The following is a 13,099-nucleotide window of genomic DNA, read 5'->3' as shown; positions in this document are numbered from 1 at the left end:
TTTTTCAGATTTTGGATCTTTAGTATCTACCTTGAAATTGATGGGCTCACATTGATCCATCAAGAAGACTTCCTCTTCAGGATTCACAAATCCAAATCTTTCAGGTTCCTAACGAGGTCTACTGGAGTGACGTACAGTTGGTTGGTTACCGACATCTGAAAGATAATCTCAAGTTCAACAATGCTTTATTGATTATCATTCTCAACTAAAGGTTGTGTTTCTCGAATTTCTTCAAGATCAATGGGGCTCCCACTTGCTTTATACAAGATAGAGTCATTTTCAGGAAACACTACTTTTAGGGTTATGAACACTTTGTTTTCTTATTTGTTAAATAAGTTTTATTTATGTCCGACTTTGTTTTCTTATTTGTTAAGTTGTACATTGAAGTGTCATTTTTGTATGAACCATTTAAATCGATTTCGTATATTCCATTATTAGGACAAGTTTCAAAATAGAACACATTATCTCTAAACAAAGAGATGTTTCTAGAATAAAAGTCAAACTTATAACGAAAACCTTATTCATACAAACGATAAGCAGAGATAATATTCCTCGCATGAACATGATATGTAGCCTACGTATCCATAATCCAATCCTTATTTCCATGATCATTTAAACGTAGAGTGTTGAACAAATGAGGCAATAAGGTAGGTCGATCGACGATATTGGGTTGTAAACTGTTTAGGCTAGCTAAAGGTGTAGTTGTCTCATAATCCAACATAAATGTAGGCATAAGGATATTGAGGCGGCGGGCCAAGGAAACCAACATTGGGCATGACCCACTGTTGAGTCGAATGTTGCTTGAAATTGGAAACAGAAGAAAGGTGGACCCATGGGGCTCTTTGGGTGGGTTGTGTTGGCCGGTGGTGGGATAAACACATGCACATATTGTGGTTGCAATTGGTTTTGCTATCAGCGGCCAACTACAAGATTATATACACATGCATTATACAATGGGTTGTGGGCCAAATACAAGACTATACCAAGGGCTAAACCACAATACAATAAATATACATATATACTTTAACGCATTAACTTGTATTATCTTTTTAAGACTTATATAAATAGGAAGGAAAAAAAAGACCTTTAATCTTTTAATGACTATTCAAGATTTATAAATAAGAAAAGAAAAAGAAAAAAAAACATACCTTTAATCTTTAGCATTTAAATCACAAGTTTCTCATTTGCTAGATGTTTCCTATTCCTGTATTTTCCCCTCGGTCTCACTACAAGAAATCAAGGTAATTTCGTTAATTAAACAGGTTAAATGTCGTCGCTATTGCCTTTAGCCGTGTCATAAAAGCTTTTGCATTCAACCATTCTACTTTCAATTTCAATTTAATTCTATTACTTACACATCACCCTAAAAATAACAATATACATCCATTTATTTACCACCCTTGTTTCATTTATGAAATTGTACTTTCAATTATTTTTCTTATAAGGAAGATATGAAAATAGGATGATTTTATAAACAAATTAATGAAAGTATTTTGCTATTTCATGCATTTAACCCTGTCAGAATAATACTCCCTCCGTCCCAAAATTATAGTCCATCTTTCCTTTTTGGTTTGTCCCAAAATAATAATCCACTTCTAAAGATAAATAACATTTTTACCAAAATACCCCCTTATTATTACTTAACCAACTAAGCATTTAATGGAACATTAAATGCAAAGTAAGGACAAAACTGTCATTTTATTAAATAAAGTTAGTAGTAATTAATGATTTTCTTTATATGTGTTTTTTGTCGGTGGACAATAATATTGGAACGGAGGGAGTATATAAATTAGAATGTGCAGGTAAAAACTTAAAATTTTTCAAACTCCTGAAAAGTATATTAAATGAAAGTACCTGTCAATTTGCTCTTTTATTTCAGGATCTATCCCATCTCCTATATCACAGTCATCAAACTCATCATCAAGTCCAAATCTATCATTCTCTGAATCTTGCAACTTCAAAAGCTCGTTGATATTGGGTAGACAACGGCTGTTCACCCTATTATCATTATGGCCCACAGAACCAATACCATTTGATTCCTGTAGACATAAAAAAAAACGAAGAACTTGTTCAATCACTTTATAAAGAATAAATTACGGTTAGAAACCTTGGGGCATTGTCTGTAGATGAAGTATTTGAGATAGCGCATACAGGAACATTATTCTTATGTTGCTCCTTTCTTCTTCGCGTTTTTCTTTTTGCTCTTTGCTGTTTTTACTTCCTTTGACTCTGAAGTAATAATGAAAATATCAAAATATAAATGCAATTCAAGATCAGATAATAAAATTGTCATTTTAACAATTAAATCACCTCTAATGCAATATTGGCGACGTCACAAATGCAATGGCGGTGTCACCGCTATTGCCAATCTCGCCGTGCCCCTATTGCACATATTTTTTGTAGTGTTATAGAAAATCGTCTTCATTAATTCTACGTGTTTTAGTTCTCTATATTTCATATATAAAACAAGTAAAACATGTTTGTGATTTTAAGTTGAATAATGTTGGTGAAACAATGTGTACCGCAGTCAACTGAAAAAGTAAAAGTGATAATCGAGTATCATCGAGTTCTTTTCTTCAATTCTAATCACTTAATATAAAAGCAGGTGCACCCTATAACACTTTTCACCATATTTTCTACTTTTGCATTTACTTGAAGTTTAATAAGGAAAAAAAAATATGTGGAGATTGAAGATAGCTGAAGGAGGAAATGATCCGTACCTTTACACCACAAACAACTTTGTCGGAAGGCAAATATGGGAGTTCGATTCAAATCATGGAAACCCAGAAGAGCTAGCCGAGGTTGAACAAGCTCGGACCCATTACTGGAACCACCGGCACCAAGTTAAGCCCAGCAGTGATCTCCTTTGGCGCATGCAGGTCTATGAATTACCAAAATTCAGATCGTCAATAGTAATATTGATAGTATTAAACTGTTAATTTACTAAATATGCTTATAATTAATATGCAGTTTCTAAAAGAGAAACAATTCAAACAGACGATACCCCAAGTCAAAATTGAGGATTCTGAAGAAATCTCATATGAAAAGGCTACAACCGCCTTGCGGAGGTCTGTCAATTTCTTTGCAGCCTTGCAGGCCAGTGATGGTCATTGGCCTGCTGAAAACGCTGGGCCCATGTATTTCATGCAACCCTTGGTCATGTGTTTGTATATCACTGGCCACCTTGACACTGTTTTCCCAGCAGAATACAGAAAAGAAATTCTACGCTATTTATATTGTCATCAGGTATGTAACGAATCTAATCGTAATTTTGTAATTCAAATGGGCTTTCTTTACGATTGAAAATTCTAAAAACTTATCTGGAATTGACAGAATGAAGATGGTGGATGGGGGTTTCACATAGAGGGACATAGCACGATGTTTGGGACAACTTTAAGTTACATTTGCATGCGGCTTTTGGGTGAAGGTCTGGATGGTGGTCTGAATGGTGCATGCACCAAAGCCCGCAAATGGATCTTGGATCATGGCACTGTCACCACTATCCCATCATGGGGCAAAACATGGCTTTCTGTAATACATCAACTTTTTCTTTTATCTTTTTCCTTTGTGTGAGTATATTATATATAATATATTCTTTACTTTATATTTGGGAAAAACTTATAAAATTTTATTTGTTTTTAGATACTTGGTGTGTGCGAGTGGGCAGGAACCAATCCAATGCCCCCGGAGTTCTGGCTCCTTCCTTCTTTACTTCCTATGTATCCAGGTTAATCTACTCGTATTCATGTCTCAAAGTGTGTATTCCAATATCAGGTATCATGATTTGTGTATTTACAAAAATTTGAAATATCTCTCATTTATTAAATTCAGCAAAAATGTGGTGTTATTGTCGGCTGGTATACATGCCAATGTCGTACCTATACGGAAAAAGATTTGTGGGTCCTATTACTCCTTTGATTTTACAACTTAGAGATGAACTTTATGCACAACCTTACAATGAGATCAACTGGAAGAGCATACGGCATTTGTGTGCAAAGGTAAAGTTTCTACTACGGCTAAATGCAAGAAATAGTAATGTACTTTCATTTATTTATGTATTATTGTATCCTACTTTCATTTCTTTCTATTACAACATTTTCTTTAGAAAATCTACCCAATTATAGCATTCTACTTTCAAAAAAAAAATTATGAGTGTAATGGTGCAAATTGTTTTTGTTGTATGTGGGTAGATTTTTCTAAGTACAATGTTGTAATAGGAACAAATAAAATTAGGAAGCTATAATAAACAAATCAATGATAATACATTGCTATTTCTTGCGTTTAACCTTTTTCACTCATTATAACATTTTGCTTGCATAACGCTTACCCAAATTTCTAATTATATGCCTATCCTACTTATAATTTCAGGAAGATTTATACTATCCTCATCCATTACTACAAGATTTAATGTGGGATAGTTTATATATTTGCACTGAGCCTCTACTAAATCGTTGGCCATTTAATAAATTGCGCCAGAAAGCACTTGATACAACAATGAAGCATATCCATTATGAAGATGAGAACAGTCGATATATCACAATTGGTTCGGTGGAAAAGGTATACCTCATACATACACAATAAGGATATAAGTACAAGGGTTAAGCGCATGAAAAGGAAACGTATTTTTATTGATTTGTGTATATCACATCATACTTCCATTGCCCGTTACAACATTGTACCTTAAAAAATCTACCCATATATAGCCATGTCATAGAAAGATAAAGCAACACTATGATATTTTGGTAGATTTTTCAAAGTATAATATCTTAATAAGAAAAGGATACTAAAAGTACAATGCTATAACTACATAGATTTTATTGAACTACAATGCTTTAGGGGGCAATTAGGATTGCTTATTTGAAGTGTTTCATGACTTATTACAGTTTATCACCGCTAATAAACTACTTACCTCATCTTTACTTATTTAAAAGCATATATATATATATATATATATATATATATATATAATGTTATTAATATTATTTTTTGTCAAACGTATTATTATATAGTTAGATTTAGCATGTTGCAGCTAGCTGATAAGTTTGTCTATTTTTCGAGCCTTTTTATGTCGTCATGTTTTGTAAGCCAAAAAATAGCTTATAGGCTATCTTTTTGAAAAGCTACTTAGACTATTTTTTAGGATTTTTTTTTTAATTTCCAAATATACCTTAATTAATTATAAGAAACATATTTTTCTAAATGTCACTTTATGTCACTTTGTATATTACAACTATCTTATCAGCTACTTTTCACAAAATGCTAGTTTTTTAACTATCAACTAGTTTTTCAGCTAGTAGTTAACTTTTCAGCTAGTACTCCAAACATAGTCTAAGTGATAAAAAAATAATTATTTGTTGAAAAATCAATAATATGTAAAATGTCATTTTACATGTATAAGCAAAATTTGCTAAAAACTAAAATATAACTTAACTTATTATGTTTTTGTACCAGAGAAACTAATTCAAACACTCTTTAAAGCTGTGTTTTTTACACCGGATAAAGCTAATAAACATTGTTACAAAAAAAACCATAGGTTGTACAGTGTTAGTATACAAAGAAATGAAAGTAGAATGTTATAATACATAAATAAATAAGAGTACATTAATCTTACATTAGCCTTAAGTACAAAGCAGGAATGAGAAAACCAAGTATTGAAATATTTCACTTTTGTACAAGGCACTGTGTATGCTGGCATGTTGGGTTGAAGATCCAAATGGAATTTGTTTCAAAAAGCATCTTGCTCGAATCCCTGATTATATTTGGGTTGCTGAAGATGGAATGAAAATGCAGGTCATACAAAAATCCAACATAAAAAAGCATAATTTTTGTAATTCTAAACGCTCAATGTTTATACTTATTAATTGCAAGAGTTGATGTTTATAATTTTGAAACAGAGTTTTGGTAGCCAAGAGTGGGATGCTGGTCTTGCCATCCAAGCTTTGTTAGCTGCTGATCTTACAGAAGAAATTGGGCCTACCTTGATGAAAGGACACGAATTTATAAAAGCTTCACAGGTCTAAAAACTCTTGTGTATTTCTTGAGTCATAATCAATTCATTAATCATGATTACTTATTCCTTAACTCCTGTTTAGGTTAAAGACAATCCTTCTGGTGACTTTGAAAGCATGCATAGACATATTTCCAAAGGGTCATGGACTTTTTCAGATCAAGACCATGGATGGCAAGTTTCAGACTGTACTGCTGATGGGTTAAAGGTACGCATGGCTGGTTTTATATGGTTTCCTTATATGTAGTAGTTATGGTCTAATTACTGTTTTGTCCCCAGTGTTGTCTAATATTCTCAACAATGCCACCAGAAATTGTTGGTGAAACAATGAAACCTGAGCAACTATATGATGCTGTCAACATAATACTTTCACTACAGGTCGGTGTATATTTGCTTTAGTTTCCAATTCCTTGGAAACACTTGTAATGTTCAAGATACCATCTATTTTCTAATAGATTTAGAGAAATTATTGATGTGCATTATAAATAGTTTAATTTGATTGTGATCATAATATAGAGCAAAAATGGTGGGCTAGCGGCATGGGAACCAGCAGGATCATCAGAATGGTTGGAGGTATCTAATTCGTAGGGAAAATTTTATTAACATGTCAATCTTTTACTATAGTAGTCCAACATATATTCATTTTGTTTCATTCTAGATTCTCAACCCTACAGAGTTCTTTGCTGACATCGTCATTGAGCACGAGTAAGACTCTTAAAATAAGTTACAATTTATATATCTTCTTTCAATTGCATATATAATTTAGGGTCTCTTTCTTTTCCATTATAGAAGTGTTTTTTCGATGAATAAACAGGAAATAAGTGACACTATAGAATATAAAATATTATTCTCTTTTGACCCAAAAGACAAGATGGTATATCTGTATATATACAAGGATATGAATGAATAGTTATATATCCCATAAAAAAGGAGAATCAAAGTAACCAATAAGAACTACATATATACACGCATAATATATTTACAATGTTTTATGAATAAAGACTATTTTGAAACCTAGTAATTAACTAAAGTAAATGATCAATTTAACCTTGAAGAGACTTACAATATATGTTGACTAGGTATGTTGAGTGCACATCAGCAGCTATCCAAGCACTCGTTTTGTTTAAGAAGTTATACCCTCAACATAGAAGAAAAGAGATAGAAAGTTTCCTTACAAGTGCATGTGGATACTTGGAGAAAATACAGATGCAAGATGGCTCATGGTTTGTTTAATTTTTGTTTTTGTTTCTACTTTTTACATTAAAAAGAAGACTTCTAAAACAATCAAGAACCAATTCTCTTGTCATTTTGTTAACATATGGAACTTTGGGTATTAGGTATGGAAACTGGGGCGTGTGTTTTACATATGGTACTTGGTTTGCTCTTGGAGGACTGACAGCTGTCGGTAAAACTTTTGAAAATTGTTCAGCGATTCGAAAAGCTGTCAAATTTCTTCTGGAAAAGCAGATGGACGATGGTGGTTGGGGAGAAAGCTACAAATCCTGCCCAGAAAAGGTAACACGATGACATAATCACATAACATCAAGCAAGTTGTTTCAAGAATAATAATGATAAAATAAGTCATCTGTGTTACTTACTCTATAAACAGAAATACATACCACTGGAAGGAGGCAGGTCGAACTTGGTACACACTGCATGGGCTATGATGGGACTGATTAAGTCTCGGCAGGTGAAAATCATATTTTAATTCTGAATGTGACTATAGAGTTCTTTCTTTTTTGAAATATGTAACATTTAATTCAATTTTTTTCCAAACATACAGATGGAGAGAGACCCGAAACCCTTGCAAAGAGCAGCTAAGTTGTTGATCAATTCCCAACTGGAAAATGGTGATTTTCCTCAACAGGTAATATTTGTTAATTACAAAAAAAGAAGTCCCATTAAGCAAAATAGAATGAAAGAAACGCAAATACAAGTAATTAATGGTAGCATACTAACGTTTGCGCTTGGTCCCTAAATATATATATTTTTTAATTCGGACTATTTATGTAGTCGTTTATTTTTTCCAGTTTGATCCAGATTAACTTAAAATAACTATATCATCTTCTAAAATATTATTTTGTATTTTTTTTGTGATTATTTTTTTGTTATTTTATTTTATATTTATTTATTTATTTGTTTTTATTTTTTTTATTCCCCTTACCAAAGATATGATGACACCTATCCCCTTCACCATGTGCAACTGCCACCATTTGCCTCTGGAAGCCACCACCCTTTTCTCGGCAAGCACCACTGTTCATCTTCAAATCAAATGAATCTGAACCAAAATCAAAATAAAAAACAAACACAATATTATCAAAATCAAATTAAATCAAAACTTGTAATAAACACCAAACAAAACCAGAAAGGAAAACAAAACATGTGACATGTAACCAAAATTTAAACCAAACCTAAAAATGGTTCCAAAACCACATAAATCATGACAAAACCAATTTATGGTGGTGGTTGAGTTCATTGGAGCCCAAAGCATATCAAGCCCTATTGTTGCAAAAAAGGACTCGTCAATCGATCTTAGAACTTTTATCATCCTTGGAAGAACGATTGATGCAATATGACTTAGATCATAACTTAAAGATTAGTGAAAACACGAGAACTTTTTGTGTGATCTTTTTTTTTCAGAAATTTTTTTTTGGGAGCCTTAGTTGCTAGTTATAAAGAACTTCTGAAAAAAAAAATCATCTATTTCAAAAATATGCATATATGCAAATGTTGACGTGCATATGTGCACATCATAAATTTGCATATATGCATAGTTTTGAAAAACACGTTTTAAAAAAATAAAATAAAATAAGCGAATTAAGCTCTTAACGGTTGGTAAAAAAATTGAAAAAAAAATCAAGAATATGAATTTTGAAAAGTTTTCATAAATAATTATGCAAAGCTGTCCGTTCCTTTTTCCTCCACCACCGATGTTGCCTCCGCCACCAACCAACCCCACCACTACACCTCCGTCATCGGCCGCCACCACCTCCTCCACCACCAAACATCATAATCATATATGATTAATCATTTTGTGAACATACATATATGTATACTCATTTATAATTAGGCATATATGTATAAGCATGTATGGTTATACTTCTCTACCGTATAATCATTTATGATTAGGTCTATGATTATACCTCCCCCACCGCACCGGTACTTTGGAACGATTGAGCGGCATATGAGAAATGTGTTGCTGAGGTTGAATCTCAATGTCTTTATTTAGAATCTCAAAGGAGCTGTTCTCTCTCTCTCTCTCTCTCTCTCTCTATATATATATATATATATATATATATATATATATATATATATATATATATATATATATATATATATATATATATACGAACAAGAGGGCTATCAGTTTCTCGGGAAAGAGAAGAGAACGATGGCGGCTAGTCGTCCAAGGTTACCAATGAAGTGAGAGAAAGAGGAACGAGAGGGGTAGGTATTCGTCGGGGTCAACACGAGAGAAAGGAGTACCATGAAGTGGTAGGGGGTTGGGGGGTTATGCGACCTATACACTTATTAATATGGTTAAAAAAAGTCGGTTAAGGTAAATTAGTCATTTATGTCGATTAAGGGCCCAAACTGAAATAAAACCAACCATAGAGACCATCCGAGTGAAAACAAGAGTTATGGACTAAGCACAAATTATACCCTCAAAGCAGAAGGACCATCCATATAATTTACTCTAAAAAAACTTGTTAAAAGAAACTAGTAAATGATCACTATAATTATTAGATTTCACTAAAGAAAGGGCAAATACCAGTTTCTCCATCAACTTTTTTTTTCAATTATTCATCCACCTTTTTTGTCAGGAAATAACTGGAGTCTTCAATAGGAACTGCATGCTGCACTATGCACTATACAGGAATGTATTCCCAATATGGGCGCTAGCTGATTATCGGAAGCAGCTTGAAGGCTTGTACTGCTGCTAGCTTTGCAAATAAACCATCCAAAAACAGGCTCTATGATGAAAAGCCCATACGTGTTTCCATTGTTTTAAATCTCCCGTTGTCAAACTTGATGAAGGAATTTGTAGTTTTCAATCTAATATTCATCAATTTTTATAATTCATTTGGCTATCTTCTTCCTACATTTGAATGTTGAACATGATGGTATTGAATTCTTTATGGTTATTTGAGATTTATCCGTGCTCAATGTACAAAGCACATATGTGATATGACAACATCCTTCTGCTAAAATAATTGTGGAATATTATGCTAATAGTGAGATTTCTAAATTTACTTCTCACAATGAAATGCCAAAGTAGCATCTATGTTTTTAGGAACCAACTGTTACTTGCCGTTTATTTATAATCAAGGTTCTAAATAACGTGAGGTTTGGCTTGGTGGTAAAGTCAAGTTTCAAGATTTATGAGTCATAGCGAGCCACATCGTTTAGTAAGGTGTGACTTATGATGGCAGTTTTGTATATACTTAATAATTCTATATATATACTTTCTAATATTATTCATATATATATATATATATATATATATATATATATATATATATATAACTTAAGGTTGTGTTTCTTAAGGCTTAGCGTGCGGTACAAGCATTGGAACCATTAGAACTTTTTACAACCATGTCTATAATTAAGAATCTTTTATTAATAAACAATATATAGGGGAAATTAAGTAAACTAACAATTATAAATGAGAAATTTAATAAAAATAACCAGTTTTTTTTTTCAAACTTAGAAACATGACCGCTTCTTTGGAATTAGGTCGTTCCATAGTAGTTATACTCATTCCGGAGTTGGCAGGGGATTGGTGAAGTTTGGATTTCGAAATGTGTAGTTGTACATTCCAGACTGACGCAGTCAATTCTGGACGACCATAGTCAAAACCGTACATGTTGAACTGACATTTCGAACTGTGTATCTATATTACTACTATCACAGATTCCGAACACATATTCATGTGTAACACCCGCAAAGTCGGGCTAGACGCTTAAGATATTATAAGCGGTAAAAATGACTATTTATAGAAGGTTATTTAGATAAATGACATTAACCTAAGTTATAGTATATGTGACAAAGATTCCGGATATAGAGAGAACGCTCAAATATATCTTTATAAGAAGAAGTTATGATTTTTCTAATATTTCAGTGTAGCAGTATACGACTCAAAAACCGGAATTGAAATCGGTCGGTTGTTAGGAAAACAATCTAAACGAGAGTTGAAGATCTCGTCAACACATATATGTCAATATAAAGACAGTCGAGAACGGATATCATATGATAAAGTTATGAAGTTTTAACGGACTTTAATAGTCTAAGTCTGTTAAAAATATAACTTTAAAAATAAATTCAAAATTAACCAACGGAGTCTAAATGAGAGTTATAGACCTCATCGATAGCTACGTGTGGATATAAACTCGTCGAAAACAGAGCTCGTATGCAAAATATATGAATTTTCTAAGAAATTAGAAATTTCAACGCGCACAAATAGTATGTGCGATGTGCACTGACACTCCACCAGATTCTCGACACGTGGCACCACCCATCGATTGACATGTCACCCTGGCCGGCCAGATGCGCGGCGCGCAGGGGACATGATGCACGGCGCACACCACATTTCAGCCTATATAAACCCTCGCGTTCCAGCCAATTTCTTATCCCGACTCCACTCGGTCCTTTGGAGCTCTTTCCACCCCTTAGTCCCAATACTCTCGAGTTCCCGACCCCTTTAGTGAAACCCTGCAATGTTAGATAGCCGGTGAATAGAAGCTCTTGGATCAAAATTCTACCTGCATAATTCCCGGTTTTCATTAGAAAGCTCTGTAAGTTAAGCTACAGTTATTTTATTCAAGTGTAACTTTTAATTAGAGTTATAATCGTTATTATGAACTTATAATTAAGATTTATCAGTTGATTCCAAATCATTATACCGGTTGATCTACTTACAGGGATGATATCTAAGCTGGATTTAGTGAGGTGTTTAAAGTGAGATTTCCAAACAATATATCATGTACACCAAACGGACCCTACCTTCAATACGATCCTACCTGCTTGTTCCTTACTTGATAGATCTTGATGTAGACATTGAGATTAGTGAGGAATCTAGACTATCATTAGTCATCAGTAATATTAGACTAAGACTATGTATTAATCATAGAAAGGTCACGTCAAAGGAAAAGTCAAAGTGTCAAGCGGAGCGCTGCCGAATTCTTCGGTCACTCACCTAAGTCAGGTGAGTGCATAGTTAATTTCAACTTACACATGGATACAAGTATTTTAAATGCTTATATTCTATTTGCGTTATTTTTGTTGTGTTTAATATATTTGTACTATATGATATGATTGTTACTTTATCTAATCGTATATTATACTTAATAATACGATTGGGTAGTAATGGGGTGTGTAAAATAATAAATTGGAGGATGTGATATGGTTGTGTAAGATAATGGTTGTGATAGGTTAGTGAGAGTTGTGCGAAATAATAAGTCGTGACTTGATATGTTTATTCAAAAGTACTATTGTATTGTCGTGCCTGTCCAGAGTACCATTGTACTACGTGCTCACCAAAAAGTACTAATTGTACTGTCGTGCTATGTCTAAAGTGTTGTCACACTGTCGTGCCTAATCGATTAGAGAAATATAAATGACTGCTTTCAAAGATCCTTTAGAAAACATCCCTGGAAATCGTCATTCTAGGATTAGCAATCAATTCATAAAGAAAACATCTCGGTTTGGTCCTTGAACTATGGAATTTTTGTCATGAACTACCTGAATTTGTTAAGGTGTGGCATTCATCTTTCGTATTCAAAATTGGAGGACAAAAGGTCCAACGTTAGCAATCAATTCATAAAGAAGAAACAATTTTGGCCAAACTTTATGATGGTTAAATAATATTGTTTATGTTATGATTCGATATCTTGGATTTACTTATAACTGATTTTGGTTAAGTTTAACATTCGATTAGAAATTCGATACGAATTATTTTACAATTTTTTAATTTTTTTTACAACATAATATCTTTTAATTTAGGTTTTTCTTTAAGTTCTTTTGACGACTTCTTTTAAAAATAAACAATTCCGATTAAATATTTTTAACTAATATTATCTTTTACGAATTCAT

The 13,099-nt window shown here is 32.9% G+C and overlaps 1 protein-coding gene and 1 long non-coding RNA gene across 2 annotated transcripts; one reads left to right on the top strand and one right to left on the bottom strand.

The window, feature by feature from the left end:
* Nucleotides 1-1,148: 1,148 nt before the first annotated feature.
* LOC145119279 (uncharacterized) lies at nt 1,149-2,231 on the bottom strand. The gene is made up of 3 exons (XR_013713767.1): nt 2,152-2,231; nt 1,855-2,039; nt 1,149-1,226 (listed from the first exon to the last, which is right to left on the bottom strand). It is a non-coding gene; the product is annotated as an uncharacterized LOC145119279 (long non-coding RNA).
* Nucleotides 2,232-2,645: 414 nt separating this feature from the next.
* On the top strand, nt 2,646-10,098 carry LOC145119642 (beta-amyrin synthase 1-like). The gene is made up of 17 exons (XM_079055343.1): nt 2,646-2,879; nt 2,971-3,246; nt 3,334-3,531; nt 3,643-3,727; nt 3,832-3,998; nt 4,369-4,557; nt 5,677-5,790; nt 5,895-6,014; nt 6,093-6,215; nt 6,287-6,385; nt 6,524-6,580; nt 6,666-6,712; nt 7,087-7,230; nt 7,345-7,522; nt 7,617-7,697; nt 7,791-7,874; nt 9,832-10,098. Exons 1-17 carry the CDS (start codon nt 2,679-2,681, stop codon nt 9,949-9,951), a joined length of 2,283 nt encoding a protein of 760 aa, XP_078911469.1. The 5' UTR covers nt 2,646-2,678; the 3' UTR covers nt 9,952-10,098.
* The last annotated feature ends 3,001 nt before the right edge of the window (nt 10,099-13,099 follow it).

Source organism: Lactuca virosa, chromosome 6, assembly GCF_052849685.1.
Source record: "Lactuca virosa cultivar CGN04683 chromosome 6, Lactuca_virosa_CGN04683_v6, whole genome shotgun sequence".
NCBI classification, from domain to species: domain Eukaryota; kingdom Viridiplantae; phylum Streptophyta; class Magnoliopsida; order Asterales; family Asteraceae; genus Lactuca; species Lactuca virosa.
The sequence above is the reverse complement of the archived record's forward strand: the minus strand, read 5'-3'. Positions and strand labels throughout refer to the sequence as shown.